This window comes from Vombatus ursinus, unplaced genomic scaffold (genome assembly GCF_900497805.2).
Source record: "Vombatus ursinus unplaced genomic scaffold, bare-nosed wombat genome assembly UNPS02010304.1, whole genome shotgun sequence".
In the NCBI taxonomy this organism is placed as follows: Eukaryota; Metazoa; Chordata; class Mammalia; order Diprotodontia; family Vombatidae; genus Vombatus; species Vombatus ursinus.
This window is the reverse complement of record NW_020950082.1, coordinates 1345392-1372495: the sequence shown is the minus strand read 5'-3', so window position 1 is coordinate 1372495 and position 27104 is coordinate 1345392. Positions and strand designations below refer to the sequence as shown.

At 36.9% G+C, this 27104-nt stretch overlaps 1 protein-coding gene across 1 annotated transcript in view; it reads left to right on the top strand.

Annotated features, from left to right (window-relative positions):
• ITGBL1 (integrin subunit beta like 1) overlaps positions 1–27104 on the top strand; it is a 365992-nt gene that overhangs the window by 159348 nt on the left and 179540 nt on the right. Inside the window, exons 3-6 of the mRNA XM_027854089.1 lie at positions 143–289; positions 2523–2645; positions 5766–5906; positions 11367–11507. Of these exons, the coding sequence (XP_027709890.1) occupies positions 143–289; positions 2523–2645; positions 5766–5906; positions 11367–11507 (552 nt within the window). The remainder of the gene's footprint in view (positions 1–142; positions 290–2522; positions 2646–5765; positions 5907–11366; positions 11508–27104) is intronic.

Here is a 27104-nt window from a genome sequence, read left to right as displayed (position 1 = left end):
ATATTGATAGAAAGCCTTAGGAGCAGTAAATAGAAAGACCCACCAGAGCTGTTTCTGTTTGGTACTCATGTACCCTTAGCGTGTTTATTTTCCCTGATTTATGTTATTATGTTAATTGGATACTACTTTGTTGAATTCCTAGGCCATGGAAAGTGTGACTGTGGCAAGTGTAAGTGTGATGAAGGATGGTATGGTGAAGCTTGCCAATATCCAACTAATTGCAACCTTACAAAGAAAAAAAGTAATCAGATGTGTAAGAATTCTCAAGATACCATCTGTTCGAATGCAGGTAAGAATTTTTTTTTTTCCTTATGAATTTAATCTTTCCCCCCCTGTTAACTTAAAGACTGTGCTAATTACGTTTTGAGTAAAATGTTCAGCTTTGGGTCTTTCAATGGAAGTGTGTAGCTGTGGAGAAATGCTGAAGCACTGAGTAAGAATGTATTTTCCTGAAATGAAATTCAGATAAATCAATAGGGAAAAAAATGTCATCTTGCTGAAGCTCACAAGATTGACATGTACTCCAGCTGTTCCAAATGCTTTCTTCATACAGGATATTCACTGGAAACAAAACCTCGGCAACATCTTATGTAAATTGCCAAAGAGAAGTTTCAATGCTGAATTAAATCTTTTAGGAGGGATTTATGTAAACTGACTTAATTATTTTCTCTGTTACAGATGGAGAATGCTTTAGATATCTACCTTAACATCAATTAGATCCATAGCCATTTCAGACTGATGCATGTTTCACCTGACCTGGTTGTAAAACTTAGGGAAAAAAAATTGTAGTAACTACAGGAACAGAAAGGGATGTAGGTGTTTTGTTTTGTTTTGACAAAAATACATCATAATGTTTAGAAGGCATTTGAAAACATTCCTCAGAGATTGATGAAAAAGCTGTTAAGACTCATTACCAAAACTGGGTGACAGGAAACACTTGCAGTTCCTGCTGACTTGAGTGGTCTTTACCAGTATAAACAAAATCACCCACCCTTTATTTCCCTGTGCTGGCCATATCATCAGCCAGAATCACATACTGGTCTTGTGTAGAAAACAAGGTATTCAATATGAAAGTGGTGATTTTGTCAGCATTCTGGGGGCCTTTGTGTATTGGCAGAACCCTTTCTGACTCATGGTTGGGACCTTGTCACAGGTTCTTTGATTCCTACAACTTGCTTTGTGTGGATTAAGCTGTGACAAGGTACATGGGAGCTAAATTTCTGATTAGAACTAATGGATAGCTCTTAGGGTCATGTCCAGAGTGAATTGTCATTGTCTCAGGAAGGGGATTTCATTGGCTCTGCGTTACTTTGTATTGTCACTGATATTCCCAAATATTTACCTTGAGCATTAATTCCAGGCCCTCATTTCCAATGGCTGGCTGGACTTTTCCACATATATATCTCTACTGGAATCTCAAATGCCACTTTATCATTTTCTTGTTAGAAACTCTTTATTACCATTTTGTTCCCAGCACTAACATTCTTCTAATCAACTCAATAATTCCACATTTTTGAATTGTTTAAATGGAATGAGAACTGGAACAGCAAAGAGATCAGGGCACAAATCTCACCTATGCTATTTAATACCTGTATGACCTTGAAAATGTAATTTTACCACACTATGCCTCAGTATATTTATCTGGAGAATTATATTTAAGGCCCCTTACTCTCTAAAAACCTACACTGAATGAATGAATGAATGAAAAAGCATTTTAGGTGCTTACTATTTGCTTGTTGTTTAGTCATGTTTTTCAGTCATGTCTGACTCTCCGTGACCCCTTTTTGGGGTTTTCTTCACAAAGTTACTGGAGTGGTTTGCTGTTTCCTTCTCTGGCTCATTTTACAGATGAGGAAACTGAGGCAAATACGGGTACATGACTTACCTGACGTCATATAGCTATGAAGTTCTGAGGCCAGATTTGAACTCAGGAAGATGTTTTCCCGACTCCAGGCCTGGCACTCTATGCACTATGGTGCCACCTAGCTTCCTTGTGTTGTTCCCTAAACAAGTCTTGAACTATTTTGCTTTCATGATTTTTTTTTTTTTGCACATGTCACTTTGGGAATTCCTCTCGTCAATTGCCAGATGGTATCTCTTCCATGTAGCACTAATAATTTTTCCTCCAGTCTTCCCATCTATCCAAACTAGATATGAGTTCTCCTTCCACAATACTAATGTTTTGTTATTTAGCATATTATTGGCATTACACATGATTCTTATCGGTTAAACTTATATTTAGACATGCCAATATTTTTCTTGTTTTTTTGTAATGCAATACTATTCTTTATATTCACTTTGTTATTCACTATGAGAATTAATCTATCGTCTAGCTGCCAATTATAGTATTTGTTTACTAGAGGAATGGTTGGATAGATGGATAGACATGGCAATTTGGAGTGGGAACATTGCAGTAATTGGTTTGGGATTTTATATCTTCTTGAGAGGAGGAAAATGCAAAACGACCACTCAAAATTGACAAAAACTAAGCACATATCTTTCATTTTCTTTAATGTTTTTAGGTACATGTCACTGTGGCAGATGTAAGTGTGATAATTCAGAAGGAAATGGACTAGTTTATGGTAAATTTTGTGAGTGTGATGACCGAGAATGCATAGATGATGAAACAGAAGAAATTTGTGGAGGTATGTACATATAAAAACCTTTGAAATTACTTAAGTGCTCTGTTTTTCCATGTATTGTGCAATTCTCAGAATCTGTTAAGGTTTGTTTTATTTTTCAAGTCTATTAACTGGGTTATTAATTGTGTATGTACTTATGTTTACATACATGCAACATGTCAATTGAGGGAAGGATAAACTAGTGCATTTCAGTACAGGTGAATGCTGCTTAAAAGAGATGCAAGGTTGCTCCTAACATAAAGATAGACCAGGCAACCTAGATGGGTTGGTCATTGAAACAACTGTCACATAAAATTATTTTTTCTTCTGTCTTCACTTTTTTTCTCTCCTACTCTAGATTTTTTTCCCTTCCTTTCTTCCCCTCTGTTCTTCCTTTTCCTTACTCTAATCTAATCTAATCTAATCTAATACCTAATTGTATTTCTTAGCTTTGTAGGCATCACTCAACACCAATGTGTGTACTTAATGTGAACTTGGCACAATGTTTCAAGGCAGATGCCTAGATAAAACATGTGAAATTACCTTTGCTACTTAGGTTTATTAGCTTAACTCTTCCTTTCTGTCCAACAATTGCTTATTTCTTGGGATAGTACTTGAACATGATGATTGTATGTGTGTGTTAGAATTAGGGATAGGGATGGGGGAGAGAGAGAGAGAGAGAGAGAGAGAGACAGAGAGAGAGAGACAGAGACAGAGACAGAGACAGAGAGAGAGAGAGAGAGAGAGAGAGAGAGATTGATTTCATTATAGTCCAGGACTTTGACCACTGAATGGAAGATAGTATTGAACAGTGACTGAACACAAAATGGCAGAGGAGTCAGAGGAGGTGATATCATATTAGAACAAGTAATTAGTAATACATAGTAAGTGTAACAAGCATTAGTAATACATGTCCTTGTTTCCTCAGCTCTTTTCACGTTTAATTCCTGTGGTGAACCAGATGCTCTTCCTGTACATCTGCTTCCTCCTTTCTCCTTGGTCTCTTCAATTCTCTCCCTCCCCCTAGGAAAAGTCCTTCTGTTCGATTTTGAGGCTAGTGACCTAAGCTGGCTGTAACCCAGGCATTTCTGTTCAAGGACCTAATCTAAATCCTTTGAACAGTTCAACAAATTTGCCCACACGAATCCTGTATTTGCAGTCTTACTGTTTCACTACAGTTCATGAAGACAAAGGGGAGAAAGGGAACAAAAATGTCTGGGGGGCAATAGCAGTCTACTTATACTTGAGTATATTTGTCTGATTGATAACTAGTAAGATGTAGATGTGTATTTTTACATGTAAATATATAATTTCCTTTTGGTTTGTGTCATTGGTAATTATTTAGCATTTGGCTCATGCATTCTAGCAATATAAATTATAATATAAACAATGTATAATTAAATTTTATTATAAATTTTATTACTGTTTGTATATATGGGTGTTTGTAATTTTTTCAGGTTCATGAATGATGGGCTTTGATTTTGTATTCAGTTCTTATTGATATGCTACCATTGTAGCCTTCACCTTGACTCTTCTACTTAAATAATGTTTTCACCCGATATGCTGTTTTGTTATATATGTTCATAAAAGGATTGCAGCCAACTCATGATTAGTTCTCATTTAGACTGACAAAATGGTGTGTTTGCTGGGCTTTTCCCTCCCATTGGCAGGCATGCTGTCTGATTAATAGGAGTCTTGCCGACAGGGATGTCCTGGACCCCAACCTTGTCCTATCTCCCACTTCCTACCCAACCTCCACATTCTCCATCTGCTCTCCCACCACCTGTCCAAGCTGTTATAGTATAGAATTTTAAATGGTTTTACAAGTAGTTTACTCTCAGCCCTGAGCTTTTGTTGGTTTTACAAAGGGGTTGACAGAAGATGGAAGGAGAGAGAAGGATAGAGACCACATGTAAACAACTTTAAAAAATGCGGACTATATGATAAAAAGGAGTTCAAAAAAGGTTGACAAACCCTTCCAAAATTGCCATCACATTTATAAGAAGAAAAATTCAAATTCTAGAAAAACAGTTATACCAATATCTTCTAATAAAGTCCAAAGGAGGACTAGAGGTCTGGCTACCTCTATGTAGAAATGTGTAGAAAAAGTCTGGTGGGAAGAAGCAACAGTCTTGGTTGGGGGAGTTAAAAGCAGAAGAGAATCATAGAAGTATGAAAAGGAAAATTAGTGAAAGGTTGCTTGGGCATTAAGGAATTTGGGGGAAGCTGAACAGAAATTAAAAGTGAGGTTCACATTAATAGGATCATGGACATGGAAAGGGATCTTGGCAGTCCCAAGGAAGTTGTTCAATTTCTTAATTCTACAGATAGGCCTAGAGAGATAGATTTTAAAAGTTTATTCAGGTAGTAACTGACAGGGCTCCTTTTCTTTGTATTACAACATGCTGAGCTTGGACACCTGAGTGGAGATGGGCCCGTCGATATGGAATCTTTTTGTCACCAGTTAATCTTGTTTTTAATATAAAATATACAAATGGGAGCAAGAGTCCACAGGGGTTGAAACGAGCACTAACCTTTGAATGAAAACCATTTTTCAACATTATGGAACACTGTCCAGACCAGCTAAGTAAAACCCTCACCGGCTCAGAACGGTCTGGTCACTAATAATATGTCTATGAATACAGTTTGAACCATTTTATTTGTTTCCAAAATCATTGCTGGTAGACACTTGTTTCAAGGGTCACTTGAAGAAATGCCAAATAAGAAAATACTTCAGGAATCATTTAATTTGGTATGGTAATTTTAAGTCTAAAGACAGAATAATTTTCATAATTTTCTGTTTGATTTTCTGTTACTTGTATTTATTTTTTAATACTTCAATTATCTGAATACATGAGGTGAAAAGGGTTTTGGGCTTGAATCATCTCCATACATGATTGCCTCCATTTTCCACTTGATTTGGGAGCTATAGATGAGGCCATGGTGTGTTGGCACATGTTCCATTGTCAGGAAATAAACTGCTTTAACTGGGAAGCTATAGATATTATTTTATAATGCCATATATACATATATATGTATGTACATACATATATATGTCACAAATGGCTAGGATGTTAATTCTGCTTTTAAAAGTTGTTTTCTTTTTTTTTCCTCCTCACTGTATAAAATTCATTTTGGGTAAAGGCCATGGAAAGTGTTACTGTGGAAACTGTTACTGTGAGGCTGGTTGGCATGGAGATAAATGTGAATTCCAGTGTGACATCACCCCCTGGGAGAGCAAGAGAAGATGTACATCTCCAGATGGCAAAATCTGCAGTAACAGAGGTGTGTCGTTCATGTACTCTACTACAGAGATGAAAACAAAGCCAGTAATTGCTGATGATACTTGTCTCTCTCACCCCTCCCCCCACATTTCCTTTCATGAGGATGTCTGCTTTTAAGTCATTATGTGTGATACAAATCAACATATAGTCTGAATATAATTTTCAGATTTTTTTTTTCAATTTGACGAAAAAACAACACAGAGATCAGAAACTTCCTTTCACTATCTTAGCTTCACTGAACAAACAGTTAATGGGGACAATAATTTCTTTGGCCACTGTCCAGAACTGGCACAGTACAATTCAAAGGCAATTCATGGAGCTACTTATGTTTAAATGTTGCTTGACTAACAAAGTCTTCTATAGCATGAGCATCTAATTATCCTGAGAACATTTAGAAAATGCTCTCCTCTTAATTATGGGGAGATTGAAAGCTTGTGTTGTATCCAGAATGGATGTAGACTGATTTCACTTCTAGATCTCAACAGTGAAAATGAGATCTTGAATGTCATATAAATGTATAGAGAGAAACATAGCAAGTCAAGTTAAATATTAGGTTCCCATCATATTGGTGTTATTTTAGCAAATGAAGTTAGAAAGGTCTTGGGTAAGAAATATTTCTTTACATATTATTAGAAATGAAAGGCAAGTTATGGAAAGTGAACTCATCTAGATGCAGATTTCTGCAGGATATTGGATGGAACATTTGGGAACATCTTTGCCTATAGTCATTGTCATCTCATTCCTCTGCCTGCCATGCACCTAGGGAGGACTGACACACTTTACACTTCTTTTCCCTCATTCTGCCATCATTAAAATGGTGATATTTTATCATCTGAAGTTAAGAAAAACAATAGAGCACAACAGAGCAGGAAACATCTATCTACCTAAAGAATATATAAGTGGATACATTTGGCATATAGCACATTAAAGAAGAAGAGTATGAAAAGCATTTAAGCACTGTGCAAAGCCCTATGGGTACAGATAGAAAAAGTGAGGTAGCCTCTGCTCTCAAGGACTTCCCATACTAATTGAGGGAGACAATACATGAAAGAGAGTTTGGCTGCAAGGAGGATAGAAAAGTCCAGGGTATATCTGCAGGGTAGATGGCAAGGCTCCAGTACTTGGTTTCTCTCATGGTATAGACCCAGAAGAAAAAACAGGTAACACATTTTGCTGTAGCAAGACAAATGAAAATGTTATCTGCACAAGGCATGAAACTTGGATAAAACACACACACATACACACAATGCTCCATTTAATATTATGCAGAATTTTTTTTCCATCTGGATTTCACCTGTGAAAGAAGTCACCTTTTGTTTCTATGGCTAAAGGCATGTTTCCTGCCTAAGTTTTTCTTAGGCTATATAACAGCATATCATCACTATATATAGATGATTCCTAATGCTTGAATAATGGTGTTGCTGAGCCTAACCAACATGGCACCTGCCAGTGAGAATGGAGAGAAGGAATTATACTTGATGGAGGAAGGACATGAGAAGTACTGTCCTAGAGCAGAGGATTAAAGGTTGTAGAAGAGAGAAAGACCATTTTGCAGGAGAACAGGCAGGTATAATGATGTCAGTTTCCTCTTCCACTGGCTTTATTATGTGACTGGAGACCAGATATGAAGTGGGTCTCCAAGATGAGGCATGTATGAATACTTTCCACAAAGCTGGTGCTTAGGAAACAATGAATAAGTGGCAGAGTTGGGATCTGAACCGGACTACTGACTCCAAAACAGTTATACTTTCTGCTGTGCTTCAGCTGTCCCATGAGCTTGATCATTCCTTTTTACTCTATTTATTTGCCTTGTATCATTTTAGTGATTATAGCAGAGGTGGGCAAACTGCGGCCTCGAATCCACACATAGCCTTGAGGCTGCAGGTTCCCCACCCCTGGACTATATGCCAGTGTATATATACAGAACACAAGTGTTTTAATCTCTGCCCTAGAATTTAAACTAATTGTTTTCCACCTTCACATTTATTTGGTATTTATAGAACTAATAAGTGAAAGAAGAGGGTGAAACTTTACATGAATGTCTGTTATATTTCATATTCTTTGATTCAGTGCAATGTTTTAGCCTGTCAAGGTTTTTTGGGACTCTGACCTCTTCATCCATTGTGTGGCTTTGTGCCATCTGCAAATTTGACAAAGATCCTTTCTATTACTCCATGTAAGGCAGTGATAAAAGTGTTGGGTAAGTCCCTTTACTTCTCTAGGCCTCAGTTTCTTTAATGGTAAAATGAGGGGCTAGACTAAATGACTCTAATGTCCCTTTCAGCTCTAAATCTGTGAAGCTACTTAATGCTATTCTGTTAACCATTACCAGTCCAGCTATACATCCCTGGGGCTTTCCCCTGGAGACCTTTCAATTTAATATTAAACTATTAATGACAAGTTTTGGAGTTCAATAATCAACTTCATTCTAAATCTGTCTAATTGTATTATCTATCTCACATCTCTCCATCTTTTTCACAAGAAGGGAAGAGGATACTTTATTGAATGCTTTACTAAAGTCTAGGCAAGCTATATTGACAACATTGCCCTGATCTACCAACTTAGTAACCTGATTTGAAAAAAGGAAATCAAGTTAATTTAGAATGACATGTTCTTGCTAAAATCATGCTACTTCTTTGTGAATAATTCTTTTTAGTGTTTTGCCAAAAGAGGAATTCAAGGTCAATTGCCCATAGACTCTTTTCTATTATTTTTCTTGTTTTTTTTTAAATTAAATTTTATTTGTATTTTCAATTCCAAAATCTCTATTTCCTTTAGCCCTTCCCCACCCATTGAGAAGGTAAGAAATACAGTACCCATTATGTATTTGTAGTCATGCAAAGCATATTTCCACATGTTCTGAAAAGAAATCAGGAAAAATATGCTTCGATCTGTATGCTGATTCTGTTGTCAGTTTTCTATCTGGAGTTGCACAGCATTTTATGTCAAGTGTTCTTTGGAGTTGTGGTGGATCATTATATTGATCAGAGTTACTGAGTCTTTCACAGTTGATTACCTTTACAATATTGCTGTTGCTCTGTAGATTATTCTCCTGGTTCTACTCACTTCACTTTGTATCAATTTATGTAAGACCTCCCAGGTTTTTCTGAAAACATCCTCTTTATCATTTCTTGCAGTGCAATGGTATTCCATCACATTAATATACCAGAAACTTTTCAGCCGTTCCTCAATTAATGGGCATTCTCTCAGTTTCCAAAATTCTTTGCCACCACAAAAAGAGCTATTACTAATACTTTTATACATGCATTCTTTTCCTTTTCCTTTGACCTAATAGTATAGACCTAACAGTGTTATTGCTAAGTCAAAGGGTAGGTATAGCTTTTATAGCCCTTTGGGCATGGTTACAAATTGTTCTCCAGAATAATTGGACTAGCTCACAACTCCACCAATGGTACATTAGTGTGCCTATTATCCCACATCCTCTGTAGCATTTGTCAGTTTTCTTTTCTGCAATGTTAGCTAATCTGATGGGTATGAAGTGGTACCACAGTGTTTTTTAAATTTTCAGTTCTATAATTATTAGTGATTTAGAACATTTTTTTCATATGACTATTGATATCTTTGATTTCCTCCTCTAAAAATTGCTTGTTCATAAGCTTTGGCTCTCAATTGGGGAATGGCTCCTGTTTTTAGAAATTTGGCTAGTTTTCTACATATTTGAGAAATGAGCCCTTTATCAGAGAAATTTGCTGAAAATTTCCCCCTAGTTTCCTGCTTTTATTCTATTTTTGCCTACATGAGTTTTGTTTGGACAAAAACTTTTAAGATTTATGTAAACAAAATTATCCATTTTTACCTCCTCTGATCCTCTCTTTTTCTTGTTTGTTCATGAACTCTTTCCCATCCATTGATCTGACAGGTAACTTCTATGCTCCCTAAATTTGCTTATGATATCACCCTTTATGTTTAAATCATTTTAAGATTTATTTTAAGCTTTTCTTGATATATGATGTGAGATGTTGGTTTATGCCTAGTTTTTGCCAGATTACTTTCCAAATTTCCCATCATTTTTGTCAAATAGTAAGTTCTTGCACCCATAGTTCTGATCTTTGGATTTATCAAATACTAAGCTACTCCCCTGATTTGTTTCTGTATATTGTGTACCTAGTCTTTTCCATTGACACTACTACATTTTTAATTGAATCCCTTGATAGTCTTGACTTTTTGTTATTCCAGATCAATTTTGTTATTATTTTCCTAGCTCAATAAAGTAATTCTTTCATAGTTTCATTGGTATGACACTTAATAAGTAAATCAATGTAGGTAGTATTTTCATTTTTATATACTGACTTGGCCTACCCATGAGCAATTAATATTTCTTCAAATATCTAGATTTGTCTTTGTGTGATGAATGCTTTATAATTGTGTTCATATAGTTCATGTGTGTCTTAGCAAATAGACTCCCAAGTATTTTATACTGTCAGTAGTTATTTTAAGTGAATTTTTTCTTTCGATCTCTTCCCGCTTGGTTTTGTTGGTAATATGTAGAAATTCTAATGATTTGTATAGGTCTATTTTATATCCTGCAACTGTGCTAAAGTTGTTTATTGTTTTGATTAGTTTTTCAGTTGACTCTGTATGGTTCTCTAAGTATGCCATCATATCATTTGCAATGAGTGATAGTTTTGTTTCTTCATTGCCTATACTTATTTCTTCAATTTCTTTTTCTTGTTTCATTGCTATAGCTAGAATTTCTAGTACAATATCGAATAATAATGGCAATAATGGATGTCTATAACTCACGACCCTGATCTTTTTGGGACGGCTTCTAGTTTATCCCCATTACAGATAATGTTTGCTTCTTGGTTTCTATTCTGTTCTTAAAAAAAAAAAAAAAAAGAATTTTTACCTTCTCTAGTCTTGAGATACTTCTGAGCTCCAGGATCTTTCATATATCATGTAGAAAGCCAGAGCTCATGATACATATCTACCAATTCTTTCAATATTCAAGGCTTCTTTCAGTATCCAAGGTCCATCTGTGCTAGGTGATTTGTCTCATCCCTCCTGAATGTTAGGCTTCTACCTTCTTTGATCCTTCTCTTTTCCACAACAGAACTTAAAAACAAACAAAAAAACCTCAACAGCCTCTTTGTTGTTGTTCTTAGCCATGTTGAGCATATTTCAACCTAGTATTCCTGAGCATGCTACACCTTTGTATCCATACTCTGTTAGTTATCATTGCTTCTATGTTTTGTTTTTATATTTTTATTCTTTAAATCAGTAGTGAGTTCTCTGAGCACACATCTTGGTTTCTTCAGATAACTCTTCTTTTTCCTCCTTATTGGAATTGTTTCTCTTAATGAGAAGATATTGCCTTGTCCTTGTAATCCACATATACAAAGCAACCAACTTTAAAAAAAAATCAACTATTTCATTTTATTGGTTAAGTTCATCTACAGACTAATACATACCATGTTTTGTTTTGTTTTTTCCTCCACAGGAACATGTGTGTGTGGTGAATGCTCTTGCCATGATGTGGACCCAACAGGAGACTGGGGAGACATTCATGGGGACACCTGTGAATGTGATGAAAGAAATTGTAGATCAGTCTATGATAGATATTCTGATGACTTCTGTTCAGGTAAGAGGCAGTTGTAGTTAAATGTAGTTAGAATATGCTACCAATTTTTGTTTTGAAATAATGGTACTGAATTTACTCAGTCATGGTATTCGTTTAGATTCTCACTGGAACTGGGCTAAATGTAGATTTCTCAACAGTGGTAGTCTCTGTAGTAGCCTTTTATGCAGGCACTTAGCAATACCTTTTGTGAAACTAGGTTTATAGTATCAAAGTTAGTCTACTTGTTTGCTGTTTGAGAAGTCACCCCAAGTTTGCTGGATCTTAAGGTGGGGGTTTAACTAGGTGATGTCTAAGGCTACTTATAGTTCAGAAAATCCATGACTCAAATACCTTGTTTCAGAGAACCAACAGTGGATGAGATTCATTCTTCTACTATTTGCATTTATTTATTTTGGTCTGTATCTTTGCTTTCATGTGTCAGGTGGACTCCCAATATGGAAACTTCCTCCACTGATACAGATGGGTAACTGTTTTGCACCTTATATAGAATTGCTTGAGGGTACTGAGAAATTAAGTGATATACCCACATTTTCCTAACTCCAAGTCAGGACAACTCTTCACTTATTCCTATACCACGTCTGATTTTGCTAACAAAATCTCATTACTAGAAGATTTAAAATGTAGGAGCCATGGACATATTGTTGGAAGTCCTACCATGAATCTTGTAGCACGTTAGTGTATTACAAATTCTAGTCAGAATCTATATTTGGATTCAGGCAAAGGGCAGCACTTGGGAACATGTGACCTCAAGGCTGTAGATTCCTCACCACTGTAACTAAGTTAATAAAATCATTAAATTATTTTTTTTAGAATTTTTAAAATCTGATTTACTTTAAGCATTGCAAATCTAAGATTTACCTCTCTGCTCAGTCTTATTATAATGAAGAGAGTTTACAACGTAAGGATTCAAGTTGGCTCAATACATAGGGGCTGCTGTATTTTCTGGAAGATATATTGATTACTAAGATGGTATCATGAATTTTTTGTCTAGTTCTATTTTTGAACTGAGACATGCCATAAGTCTGTCTGACTAGCTGAGGTGTAGTTAGGAAACTCCATTTGTCCCTTTGAAAGACTACCAGCAGAGAAACAGATAAAAGACTTGCCTTATTTAGATGTAAATATCCAGCTTCAAAGACTTTACAGGATTGGTATAGGAAGGCCCTGCTGCTTAAGACTTCCCATCACAGAAGGCTCTTTTCTTTGGAGAATTCACAGTACTTTGTGGGGATTTCCTAGTTGCTGTCTGAACTCCCTATTGCTAAGTGAAATGTCCTTTTGAGATTTTTATTCTTTTCAGTATGTAGCTAAATCGTTGTTGCTTCAACATTTTCCCTTTTAATTAATCCAGTTGTTTCTAAGGAGGTTTTTTTTTTATTTTTAAAGGAAAAGAACACTATAAAAATGTCACTTCATTTGGTTAAAATGATCTGTGTGTGTGTGTGTGTGTGTGTGTGTGTGTGTGTGTGTGTGTGTGAGAGAGAGATCAACTCTATCGGTTGTTTAAGAATTCACTCACTAGCTAAATTTTTGAACAGTAGATTTGAAATTAAGAACCATATGGAAGAGTATTCCAAATCACTACTACTACTAATATATCATACAGCACGACAAATCAAAACAAACCTCAGGTTCTACCTCATACCCAGGAAATCGTCAAAAATTACAAAAGATGGGAATAGACAGTATTTGAATGTCCTAGAAAGATAGAGACACTAATGCACTGTTGGTGGAGCTGTGAATTGGTCCAGCTGCTCTGGAAAGCAATTTGCATTCATGCAATGGAAGTGACTAAAATGTTGATATTATGTGGGTGACAAAAAAATACTCTGGAGACCCTAGTTATTGATTTTGCCAGCAAGGGAGCCTTACTTACCAGGGCAGAGACTCTCCAAAGTGAGTTTTGTTGTTGTTCAGTTGTTTTCAGTCATGTTTGACTCTTTGTGACCCTATTTGGGATTTCCTGGGCAAAGATACTGGAGTTGTTTGCCATTTCCTTCTCCAGCGATTTTACAGATGAGGAAACAAAAGCAAATGACCTAAGTGCCTTGCCCAGGGTCATGTATAGCTAGTAAGTGTCTGAGGCTGGTTTTGAATTTAGGTCCTCCTGATTCTAGGGCCCACACTCTGTCCATTGTGCCACCTAATTGCCCAAAGTGCATTTGCATGAGACCTATATATACTTAAACCACAAAAGAAGGGGGAGACTTCAGGTAAAAGGAGGTTAATGGTAAAAAAAAAAAATTAAATTAAATTAAAAAAAATTTAAAAAGGCCCAATATATACCAAAATATTTATAGCAGCCCTTTTTCAATATCAGGGAACTGGGGAAAAGGTAGATGCCTATTGAATGGGAAATGGCCAAATAAGTTGCAATACATGAATGTAATGGAGTATTACTGTACTCTAAGAAACAGTGAGCATGATGAATACAGAGAAGCACAGGAAGATGTATGAACTGATGCAAAGTGAAGTAAGCAAAACTAGGAAAACAATATGAGCAATGACTATGATCATGTGAATGGAAAGAATAACAACAACAACAGAAAATATCAGAGACTGAATGCAGTGTGCCTATAAAGACATAGGGGACTATGGATATATGTGTAAAACTACAGAAAATTTCATGTATTTTCAATATCTTGGTTAATTTTGCTGAACTGTTTTTTTCCTCCTTTTTATTCTTTGATGTAATGGATAGCTCTGCGGGAGGAAGAAAGATTGTTACATTGGGACATACAGGTGATATAAAAACAAAAGAAACCAATATAATTAATTTTAAAAAATCATGATAGTCACCATGCAAAGTCAGACACTGGTGTAGTCTGAGTGATTCCATGAACTTTACACTTTGGGTCCTTATACAAACAGCCTGCAGGAGATGGCAGTCTGTAAAATACCCTCAGGAATTTGCACTAATCCCATCTGTCTATGATACCGTGATGAGGAAGAGCTGGGGAAGCACTGACCCCTTGTCCTCCTTGTCTCCTCATTGAAAGCATTTAGAAATCAGTACTGTCTTTTCTTTTATGGAAGTTTATTTACTCCTTTCTATAAAAGCAGACCCTGCAGTTGGAATTCTGAATTCAGGGCCAGTGACACACAACTTTCCCTGTACCTGTTGCCTTGGGGTGCAGGTGCTAAATAAAATCCTTTTGACTTTCTTTTTCTGAGTTTGCCTCATTGAGGTCTGAATTAAGACTTGTTTAATCTCACTTACAAAATGCTTGCATTAACATTGCATGTGAGATCAAATCTGGAAATACATTTTATACATATATAAAATAAAACATCCTTAAGAAAAGGTGTCAAAAATAGGAAATAAAATAAACTATTTCCTATGAGGATATATGATTGCAAATTTGCTTAACTGTTCAATATGAAGCAAATGCCCTTGTAAGTTAGAAGAGTATAAGTGAGGCAATAATAACTCTGAAACATAAACCATATAAAACAACCATATATTCCACTTTTCGTTTTTTCTCCTTACCTCAACCCCTCTCTAGGATAAAAAAGAGGGAAGAAGTGAAATGAACAACAGGATACTTGTCTGTTACTTTTATTTTAGTGTTTTCTTGATGAAATGTTATTGTTTGTAATGTGAAAGAGATCCGGCAGTTTGATTTTATTGGATTGAAAGCTTAATATGAGTTATCATTATGATCTAGCAGCCAAAAAAAAAAAAGTATGATCTTAGGTTGAATTCAGAGAAATGTAGTATCCAAACTGAGCAAGGTGAGAATTCTGATATATTTGACTTTGGTCGACCACATCTTTCTTCAGTTCATTTTAGGAAGGTATTGCCTTGCTAGAAATCTTTCGTAGAAATATGTCTTGGAGGGTGAAGGGACTGCAGGCCATGCTTTATGAAGACTGGTTGATAGAACTGAGATATTCCTGGAGCATGGAGAAGAGAAGACTTAGGGAGAAAATTATAATTGTCTTTGAAGGGCACCACTTTGAGGGACTCTGGAAAACATCCAGAGGAGGTGAAGGGCTTTCAGTCCATGCTATTTAAGGATCACTTGAAAGAACTTAGGATGTTAAGCCTGGAAAAAAGAAGACTCATAGGATCCTAGAGAAGGGACCTCAGAATCTATCTAATCCAATTGTTTCATTTTAATACATGAGGAAACTAAAGTTCATGGAAACTAAGAGTTTGTGCAAGGTCATATAGGTAATATTTGGCAGAGATAGGATTTGGACCCTGGGCCTTTGACTCCATTATCAACGCTATTTCCATTGTGCCATGCTTCCTCCCAAGTCCCATGAGAGGCTTGTCATGGTACATGAGAAAATTTTCTTCAAGTGTTTAAACATCAGTCAGGTGGAAGACTTGTTCTACTTGATTCCAGTGTGTATACCCAGGAACAATTATAGGAAGTTGTTAGGAAAAACTTCCTGACACTTAGAGCTGTTCAAAAGTAGGATGGTCTACCTCATGGAGTAGTGGAATCTACCTCATCAAAGTCCTTCAAGAAGAGGCTTGATAACCACTTCTTTTTTTTTATTTTTCAGTTTTATTTTTTATTTTTTGCTTTTTGTTGAGGCAGTCTGGATTAAGTAACTTGCCCAGGGTCACACAGCTAGTAAGTGTCAAGCGTCTGAGGCCAGATTTGAACTCAGGTCCTCCTGACTCCAAGGCCAGAGCTCTATCCACTGAACCACCTAGCTGCCCTTTGATATCTACTTCTTAAGGCATGATATACTGAGGATTCCTTTGGCGGTATAGGAGTAACCAGATGTGACTATTGAGGCTGACCTTGCATCTAGGTCTTTGGGGATCTGAGATTAGTTCTCTTTCCAACAGACTGCTCTTACTTCTCCTTTGAAACTATGTAAGATATTGCAATTTAATTCCAAACCATCATATTTCCATTTTCAAACTCATTGTATTCTTATTCCTTCCCTGTTGAGAATATTTTTGGCCTAGCTCTTATATTAGTATTCATTTATACAATAAATATGTATTAAGCACCTGTGCTTAATAAATAAACCATACTGGACATATAAAATATAAAAACTCCCCCAAAGCCCCTGCCCTCTAGGAGCTTTTATTCTGAGGGAGGGAGGGAATACAATATATCCACAAATAAATATGTACAAAATAATTTAGGTAAAATGCATAGTTTACTCTTTGACATTTAAAACCTGTCATAATCAGATTCTAGCTTATCTTCTAAGCCAAGAGCTCTTGATCCTTTTTTTTTCCTTTTTGTTTATTTTTCTTTCTTGACTATCTGATAAAGTTGGTGGAAACTTTTTCAGACAAAAAAAATACTCTCATAATCTGATTCCAGTTTATCTTTCTAAGTCAGGGATTCCTAATCTGTTTTTATGTCACAGACCCCTTCAGCAATCTGGTGAAATCTATGGATCCCTTTTCAGAATAAATAAAAAAATGAATGAATGAATGATTACAAAGTAAATCACTTGTAAGCTCATGGACGTGACATCAAGAACATCCACTGAGTCTGATCATCCTTTACTCTCTGTAATTCCAACCAAATGAGCCTATTTGCTCCTTATGCATAATGAATCCTGCTTCTCAGATTTTGTACCAATTGCCACCTGTGCCAAAAATGATCTCCATCTTTATTTGCACCTCCTGGAATCCCTAGCTTTTTTCAAAGAAGAGCTTAGTTTCCATGCCCCAAGAGAGGCCTTTCCTAATTTCCCTAGTTGTTAGTGCTTTGCCTCTATGTTCCAAAACTACTTGACATTTTCTCTGAGTACATTTTGCATATATTTGTTTGTACATGTAGTCTTTTCCCTCAACAGATTGCAAGGTCATTGAAAGAAAAGACTTTCATTTTTGTCTTTATTCTAAGCACTTGACACAGTTCCTGGCACATGGTAGGCACTTAATAAATGCTTATTTATGTAGCACAAGCTCTGCAGTAAATCTCTTTAACCCCAATTCAAATTAGCAGACTAGATCCCTGAGCCAGACAGCTACTCCATCCCTTCAGGGTCCCGGGTGACTCACTGGTGCGTTTCCCTTATTATTTCCACTTTGTATCAATTAGTCAGTAAGACTTAAGTGACCTTTAGAAATAGGTATTTACTATCCTGGTATAGTTGGTACAAAATCATCTCCCTAAAAGTCTGGAACATATTTTACCACAGATACGTACAGAGCCTAAGAGAAGGTGAACTCAACCTTAGAGCACCTATAACAAAGGGATTACTTGTTACTTCTGAAAGTCCTCTTGCTAGAGTTATCAAGATGTTATCTTTAAGTGTAGTGTACCTTTTATGCTAGGTTCCTCATAGAGCCTTAAATCTGCCTTTCTTTATCTTGTCCAGTTTGTCCTCACCTCCTGATGCAAATGCTGTCTCAAGCCATTACTGTCCTAGGCACACTGTTGGACACTGATGAAAAAAAGTCCAAATCTTCTCATTCTCCTAAGTCTTTAGGTGATCCTTGTGGTCAGGAGAAGCTGTAGGGAGAGGGAGAGAAGGAGATCAAGGCAGACCCAGAGGCCAAGGTGCACTTTACATCTCCTGTAGCCCCACTTCAGTCAAGCAAGGCCTACTCTACTGATTGTTGACCTCATGAACCCTTATTTCATGAGAAATCTGGACATGCTGCTCACTTTACTCCTAGCTTGACTCACTCTCTGGACTGCTCCATCTCAGCATTTTGCTCCTCCCATACCTATTCCCCATCCCTGTCCTTCTAGCTATCTTTTATGTTTGCTCTTCCTCTATTAGAGTGTATGCTCCTTGAAAGGAGGAATTTATCTTGTTTTCTTGTATTTATATCTTCAGCACCTATCACATAGCCTGGCATACAATAAGAGTTTAGTAAATGCTTTTTCTATGTTTTATCCGTCTATATTGAAATATAATTATCAGACATATATTTTTTAAATATACACATTCATAGAGTCTGGGTTAAGAGTCCATGTCTAAAACCACTTCTTGACTTTATATTTATATAAATGATTTTACAGTAATGCATTACCCTATTGACCACACTGTAGTTGAATTAAGAAGTTCATTGGACATGATTTTAAAAGCGTGGCACAGTTTAAGATGGAATAGTTTGGTAGATGGTGGTCCAGTAATACTAAGGAGGCATCCAGAATCTCTAGGATGCTCAAAGTCCAGCCATGACAAAGGGTGTTTTAGAGATTTTGCTCATATCCAGTCAAATTATTTATTTTTCTGAAAAAATATCTAGGAAGATTAACCAGTAGAGTATCAGAATGAAGTTGTTCAGTTGCTTTCAATCTTATCTGATTCTTTGTGACCCCATTTGGAGTTTTCTTGGCAAAAATACTGGAGTGGTTTGCCGTTTCCTTCTCCAGCTCATTTTAAAGAAGAGGAAACAGAGCCAAACAGGGTTAAGTGACTTGCTAAGCCTTGCGCAGCTTGCATCTGAGGCCAGATTTGGACTCAGGAAGATGAGTCTTCCTGAGTCTAGACCCAGAACTCTATCCACTGGGTCACCAGCCTCTAAGAATGATGTTACTCACATGGTTAAAATATCATCTCACTGGTTTTGGTTTGATACTATTTCCTATCTCTTTTGAAGTGAAGATGCCTAGGATGCCTCTTCATGGTATGGAGATAACTCAGGTCCCAAATTTATGCAAATAGAGTATTCCTCATCTCTGCCTAAACCCTTAACTTCCTTCAAGGTTTAATTCAGGTGCTATTTGGATAGTCTTTTGTGATTTCTCTACTTCAAGTCAATTCAGTAAATAAAGTGTGAAAGCATGGGGAGCTTATTTAGTCAATCAATCAAATCACCCCATTTTACTCGCTTAAAACAACAGACAAGTTCTTATTCTCTGATACCTTTGTCAGGATATACCTGGTTGAATCAGTCAATCATAGGTATGACATAAGATTCAAAAACTAAGGCTCTGCCTTGGTCTTCAATTCCCCCCACCAAGTTCCTCTTGACTCAAAGAGCGTTTTGTGGCCTTTTAGAGGGTGAAAGAATTTGTACTTTTCCTTCAGTGTCCTAGCAGTATGACTAGGACAGCAATGGCTGGAGAGAACGTCTGTATCAGGAAATAAGGACAAAATGCACAATGAGGAGAGACAGATTTCAAGCTTTATAAGGAACCTAGTATAAAAGGTATATAATACTTAACGGAAACATTTTGAGGATTCCAGCAAAAAGACTTCCATCTGAAGGTGAGTAATATAGCTGGTAGAACATGGAGCAGTTGGAGAATGAGTTGAGTTGAAAGTGGAGAGGTCAACAATATTATTGGTTCCCTTAGTAATCTTGTAAAAAAAAATTATGTATAAACATTTCCTTTGCATTAAAAAAGAAATTATTCTGAGAAGAAGTTGATAGATTCTGCCAGAGGGCCAGAGGGGTCTATGACACAAAAATGGTTAACTAATGCTTTAGAACATAGAACTTGAGAGTTTGAAGGGATTATAATAGGATTTAGAAATGGAGGCCATTGAGTCTAACCCTTCCATTTTGCTGATGAGGAAACTGAGGAACAGAGAAGTTATGGATCCCTGAATGGATTTCAACCCAGATTTCTTGCCTACAAGTCCAGAAATCTTTCCACTATACCTTACTGCCTCTTAGAAATTATCCTCTTCTGGGGGCAGGTAGGTGGCACAGTGGATAGAGCACTGACCCTGGATTCAGGAGGACCTGAGTTCAAATCCGGCCTCAGACACATAACGCTTACTAGCTATGTGACCCTGGGCAAGTTACTTAACCTCATTTGCCTCACCAAAAAGTATCAATAAGTAAATATCTACTTCTACCCTTTCATTTTAGGAAACTAAACGTAGAGATCAGGTGGCTTATCTACGACTATATAGTGGCAGAACCGACTGGATCTATCACTGGTCCACATGGTTCCAGAAACCATGGAACCAAGATGTGTTACTTCCAGTACAATGCCTTTGTTATTAGGTTATGTCTTCTCTTCTCCAATACTTTAATCTTCTTAATCTATCATGTTTTTTTCCCAAGATAGTTTTTGTGCTACTATCATATACTGGCATAAAACCAGTTTTGCATATGTGAAAAGTTACCACCTAAATAGTATAAATTTCTGAACTCTTTCTGTAGTGGGATTTCATGGAAAGAATGCTAATGTTAGAATTCAGAGACCTCAAGTTCAGATACTGGTTCTACTCCTTACCATCTATGTGACTTTTGTCTTGTTTGGACCTCACTTTCCTCAGCTGAAGGATAAAGTAATTCTTCTCAAAAATACACAGTACATATAAAGTGAACATGAAATAATTTTAGAGGGTGCAAAATAAGGAAAGGCCTCATGAAGGTGTTGGCATTTAAGATGAACTTTTAAGGAAGCTAGAGATTCTAAAAGTTTTACATTCTAATATTTCACTAACAATAATTGTTTATGACAGGGTCAGAGGCTGATAAGAAGATGCCTTAAGTGTGCTGCCTGAAAATTTCAAAATTAATAATACCTGTAGCTTCTACTGTATGAGTTTAAATGATTTTGTGCTGGATTAATTTTTTAATTGAGTCAGCTTTTCCTCTGAGTTAGTTTAAAGTTACAATTTAACTTGTTATCATCCCCAAAAGGTATATTGTCCATTCTTACCTGTCCCTGAGGATCTTATTTCCCTGACAGACCCTTCAAGGCACTAGGGAATCTGCTGACTCAGGTCTTAGCAACAAGGTTCCCATAAAACAATTAACATTCTTTAATTGTCATAGAGAGGTTGCCACTAGCCCCAAATGGGTGTGCTAGCCCCCTTTCTTTAAAATAACTAATGTTGTCCCTACCCCCATGATGCTACCTACCCTATAACTAATTATATTATCTTCCCACCTACCCAATTCTGTACTCCTCCAAACTATATTAAGGCTGGTAAACCCTACCTCAGGATCTTTGGTCACTGAGAGAGTCCATTGACCAATTTATTAGTTACTGATAACCTAGCTAATAAATTGATCATACTCAAATCAGAGGTCTCTCAGTTTACCTTAATTTTGAAACTTAATACTGCCTATGGGTTAACCACTACATGCTCTCATGTTTGTGCACTCTGTGTCTCCATTTTTTTTAAGGCAATTGGATTAAGTGACTTGCCCAGTGTCACACAGCTAGTAAGTGTCAAGTGTTTTGTCTGAGGCCGGATTTGAACTCGGGTCCTCCTGACTTCAGGGCCTGTGCTCTATCCACTGTGCCACCTAACTGCCCCATGTGTGTCTCCATTCTTGACAGCTACCCTCTGCTGATCCTGATTGCATACAGGGGAATGGCTTTAGTAAAGTGCATCTGAATTTATTGACTTTTTGTTAGGCATCTGTATCCCATCTATAAGGAAATGGAGCTGCTCAGTTCCACAAATGTTTATTAAATGCTTATTAGGTACAAAACATCTTGCTAGGCCCTGTGAATTCAAAGACAAAAACAAACAACCCCTGTCCTCCTGGAGTTTACAATCTCTTAGCTATAATCTGAATTAGGAAGAGATAAAATGCATAAGAGAAGGCAAATGGAGCGGTATGAAGAATCACTGCAAGATTTCAAAGGCAGTGAGGGAAAAATGGCTCAAGTTGTGGGGATGACTTCACATGGAATAGGTAGAAACATTATGGACAAAATGGAGTAAGGGTGAGAAGTTCAGATTGTGTGGAGAGATGTACCATGAAACAAATCTTGAACTTAGATTAGAGTTGGCAAATTTTTTTGAATGCCAAGTTAAAGTTTCTTTTTTATTCATTAGGAAATAGGGAGTCACTAAAAAAAAAATCTTTGAATAAGACAGTGCTCATAAATCTATGTATTAGGAAGATTACTTTGTAGGATTGATTGAAAAGTAAAGAAATGGGAGACAGAGAAAGTATTTAGAAATTTATTATAATTGTCCAGGGGAAAGGTAATAGAAGACTAAACTATAATCACAGTGGTGGCACTTGACTGTTCAAGCAGCTTTGGGTAGCTTTCTATTGCCTCTAGAATAAAATACAATTTTCTCCCTCTGCCATTGAAAGCCTTTCACTTCCTCATCTGAAACACTAGATTGATCACTCATTAATCCCTCTTATGAGCTTATGTTCCCACAAAACTAACCTACTCACTATTCTTCATATGCAACATTGTCTCTTGCCTCTCTGCCTTTGTATAGGCAGTCCCCCGTACCCATAATACTTTCCTTCCTTACCTCTTCCTTTGAAGTACAGCTCAGGTGCCGTGTCCAGCCTTTAGCGATCTCTCTACAGTCTACATATTCATGTGACCATTTCCCCAACCCTCAAAAGCATTTTTTTTTGCCTACGTGATACATTCTGTAGAAACTTACCTGTGTGCATATCATTTCCTCCGAGTAGATCGTAAACTATTTGAGATAAGGTCTGTTTCTTTCTTCCTTCCATCTTTCCTTCCTTCCTTTCTTTCTTTTGCTCTTTCTCTTCCTTCCTTCCTTCCTTCCTTCCCCATTGCTTAGCACTGAGCTCATCCATAGAAGGTGGTTAATAAATGCTTGTTGAATTGTATTAAATGGAAAGATTGCTTTTGTTCATCTGCTACTCTCATGGACCTTATCTAATTTAATAATCTCAACACTCCTGTGAGATAGGTAGGACAGATATTATTGGACCTATTTTATAAAGTGGTAAGCTGAAACTCAGAGAAATTAAGTGACTTGCTTGATAATAAATGGCAGAAATGGGATTTGAACCCAGGTCTCTTGACTCAAAGTCTATTGCTGTCTCCATAAAGCTGTATTGTATTTGATCTTTGGAGCATAATTTCTGTTTTGGAGAGTTTTGAGAGGTCATGGGGATCAGAGGAAATGTGTGGTCCCCCATCTTATTGTTCACATGACCCATAAATCCCATAATATGTCTTTGTTCTTCATATGCCATTACATTGCATTTTAAATAACTTTTGAAATTCTTCTTGGATTAAAAATATTTCTACTTCAATAAGAGTCTACGTGGTATAATGGATAGACTTCCTACTCCACCCCTCCATTCAGAAAGCTATGAGTTCAAGTTTGCCTATGACATTTTGCACAGCCCTCCTTCATTCAAATCAAAGTCACCTGCAAGTCATGTTATCATCTCCCTGATATCATGGTCCTCTTTGAGAACAAAGGACAAACACAACCTGTGAGTAGTCTGAACTACTTGAATAGAAAGGAACTCAGCTGGCCAATTCCAGTTGAATAAATCAGCTCATTGTCCCTTTTCCTCTTCCCTTTGCCCTCTTCCCTCTCCCTTCTCCTTTCTTCCCTCTCTTCTCTGCTCTTTGCCTTCTGCCCTTTGGGGTTTACTGTCTAGATTGCCTTCTCAAAGACCAAGCCTTAAACCCAATTCATTCTGGAGCTCATAGATTGAACAACAGGTCCCTGCCCAAGCATCCCTTAATGGTTATTTTTGGGCCCTCCTGGCTCAGAGTGAATGTAAATAGTAACTGTTTCTCTTTTGGCAAGCAACCCTGAGGGTCTTTCCCAGTTAAAAAAAAATTTTTTTTTATTAAAGGAGCCATCCCTTGACTCACTTCTTAAAGAGGCCTAACTGCTGGATGGGCATTACCTCACTCAAAGTGAGAACCTGAAAAGACCTTAACTTGAAAGGGCCAGGGGTCTTTCATTGCATTCCAGGCCATCTCCAGTCATCCTGAAGAATATCTGGCCACCAGACCCAGATGACTCTGGAGGAGAAACTGAGGCTGGTGACCTTACACAGTCTTCCCTCACTCAAAGCAAACTCAATTGCAAGTCATGTCATCATTTCCATGATGTAATGGTCCTCTTTGAGAATGAAGGACAAACATAAAAACAACAACTGTGTTATCATGGGCAAATGATTGAACATCTCAGTGATTGCTAGGAGCTCTAAAATTCTAAATTGCAGAGAATTTGATGACATGCATCAAGGAAGGACTTTTCTATATTCTAAGTTCCTTACATGAATGAAATCAAAGGTCCAGACCACCTCCCTCCTATCCATCTCCCACCAAAATTACCATTGCTCAGTGCAAAGATGCTATCAATTTTAATAGCATTAATGATTCACAGCGAAGAAGATAACAACTTTCCTTAGAATACAGAATATGATATTTGAAATGTTTTGGTCTATGTCCCTTCTAACACCCACTCAGTTAGCTTCCCCTTTTAACGAGCTGTCAGCCTATTTCATCAGTTTTATCCAAAAGCAAGGAGCAGAATTGGTTATGAACGTGAGATAGCAATTGTCTACCATTAAATATAGATTTAGGTATGCTAAAGCAGTAAGTGCTTTTTAATTCTTTTGCTTTAAAAGAATAGTACCTGCCACTACTAATACTCTTTATCAGCAGTAATTTTCTGGATATCCCCATGAGCAGTCAAAAACTTTGTATTCCTCTCTCTCTCTCTTTCTCTCTTTCAGTATGTGTGTGTCTATCCCTATAACAGCTATAAAACTGTTTAAAACTGGGCTTTTTTTCTTTTCTGCTGTTATTGTAAGTCTCTCATTTAAATCTCTTCCTTAATAGAGAGTAAAGTTGCCTTTCTATGTCCAGATTGAAGTTTATTATTTAATTTAGTTGTGAGAGTGTTAGTTTTCCCAGAAAAGACAGCATGTTCTTTCTTCGTCCAATTCTCTGACAGTAGGTCTAGCTGTTCTCAAAATGAAGCCTCCCACTTTCCAGCATTTTGAGGCCACTGGACCCTAGAAACATGTAAAATCCTTGGTACTTAAAAAGCTGTTCATCTATTTATTTATTTAACTTTATTCACTCCTCCTTTCCCCAAAACAATATGGTAGAGTTGGTAATAGCATGGGGATATCTTAAGGTAAATTGTGGAGAAACAAATGATATATCTCAATTTTTTTCTTTGCAATGTACTTATTATTCTAAGTACTAATTATTCTAAGATATTTTCCCAAAAGAATTCAATCTTTAAATGACTTCATTTTCTAGGCCAAGGTGATGATATTTACATGTTGCTTAAACATTGTATATAGAATTAGTGATCACATTTTTTCCCAGTATCTTAGAAATAAAAGCTGAAGAGGACCCTAAAAGCTCTCTAGTCCATCCCCTTCATTTCACAGATGGAGGCACTATCCCTCAGTGAAATGACTGATTTGTCCAAGATCAAACAGTTAGTAAGTGGCAGAGCCACATTTGAAAACCAGATTGTCCAATTCCAAATCCAGTACTCGTTGCGTCACACTGCACAATTGTACTTTTCATTTAGTTAAAGTAAGGGAACCTGCGGATTTTACTGGGCATGAAATACAATATGAGTGACTGCTATTTCATGGCCAGAACCAGAAAAACTAATATGAATTTAGGCTACTTTAAGAAAGGCACAATGTATAGCAGAGTTGGTCAAATAACAACTGGAGTATTGTATGCAATTCTGAATGCCATATTTTAAGAGAATGATTAAATGGAATATATGTAGAGAACATAAAAAGATGATGAGATTAGGAACCATGCTTCATAGAGATAGGTTGGAAGATTGGCAAGATTTGATCTGGAGAAGAGATGAATGATCTTCAAATATTTGAAGGAGAATAATGTTGAAAAGTGGTGAGACTCCTACCTTTACCTTTCAAAACTCTTTCATTTTGTCCCTCCCTCCTATATGAAAGTTCTGGGCTCCTCAGGATAGTTCTAACCTAACTGCAGCTTCAGAGGTGCTCTTGGGAAAATTTCCCACATCCTTACCCCAGCTTGCCCACCTCCTGTCTCCCACTTCATAATGGAGGCAGGAAACACCCAGAGGACAGGCTTTTTGCTTGTCTAATGAGAAAATCCATGCCCTCGTCTCTTCATTTTCAGGTGACATGAAGTTAGACACAGAGAATAAGTAGGCATGAATTGTTCATGAATTCACGAATATTATCTTTCTCCCCAAACCATCCTGTTACAGTTGAAGGTACTGCTATCTTTCCAATCATCTAATTTCACAACCTTGGCAAAAGGTTTAATTGTTCACTCATCTTTGTCTCATATATCCAATGTCACCATATCTTAATCCCTCTATTACCTCTTCACAGAGCCAACATACTTATTTAGACTCTCATCACCTCTTGCTTACATTATTGTAGTAGTCTCCTAATTGATCTCCTTGCCTCAAGTTTCACTCTTCTCTGAGTCTTTCTCTGTAGCTTCCAAAGTGTAGATCTGACCATCTCACTTCCCAACTCAATAAACTCCAATGGTTTCTTTTTCACTCTAGGATAAAATCTTATTTCATTTTTAACTCATCCTTCCCTTTCTCTAATCCTCAACCATTTCCTATCTACTAGTACTGTCTCTGCTGCATACAAACTCCCGAGTCTCTTCCCTCCTTTAAAAATCCCCACTGTAATCCCACGTTCTCATCTGCCACTATCCTATTTATTTCCTTCTTTGCTCAGCTAAACTCCTCAAAAAATGGCTAACCTAGGTATCTCTACTTCCTCTCCTCTTATCTTGCTGTAAGTCTTTTGTAATCTGGCTACCAGGTTCATTACTCAACTAAAACTACTCTCTCCAAAGTTGCTAATGACTCCTTTAAAAAAAAGTACTTTTTTTTCAATTACATATAAAAACTTTTTAGCATTCATTTAAAAAAATTGAGTTCTAAATTCTTGTCCTCTCTCCTTCCTCTCTCCGTACATTGAGAAGGTCAGCAATTTTA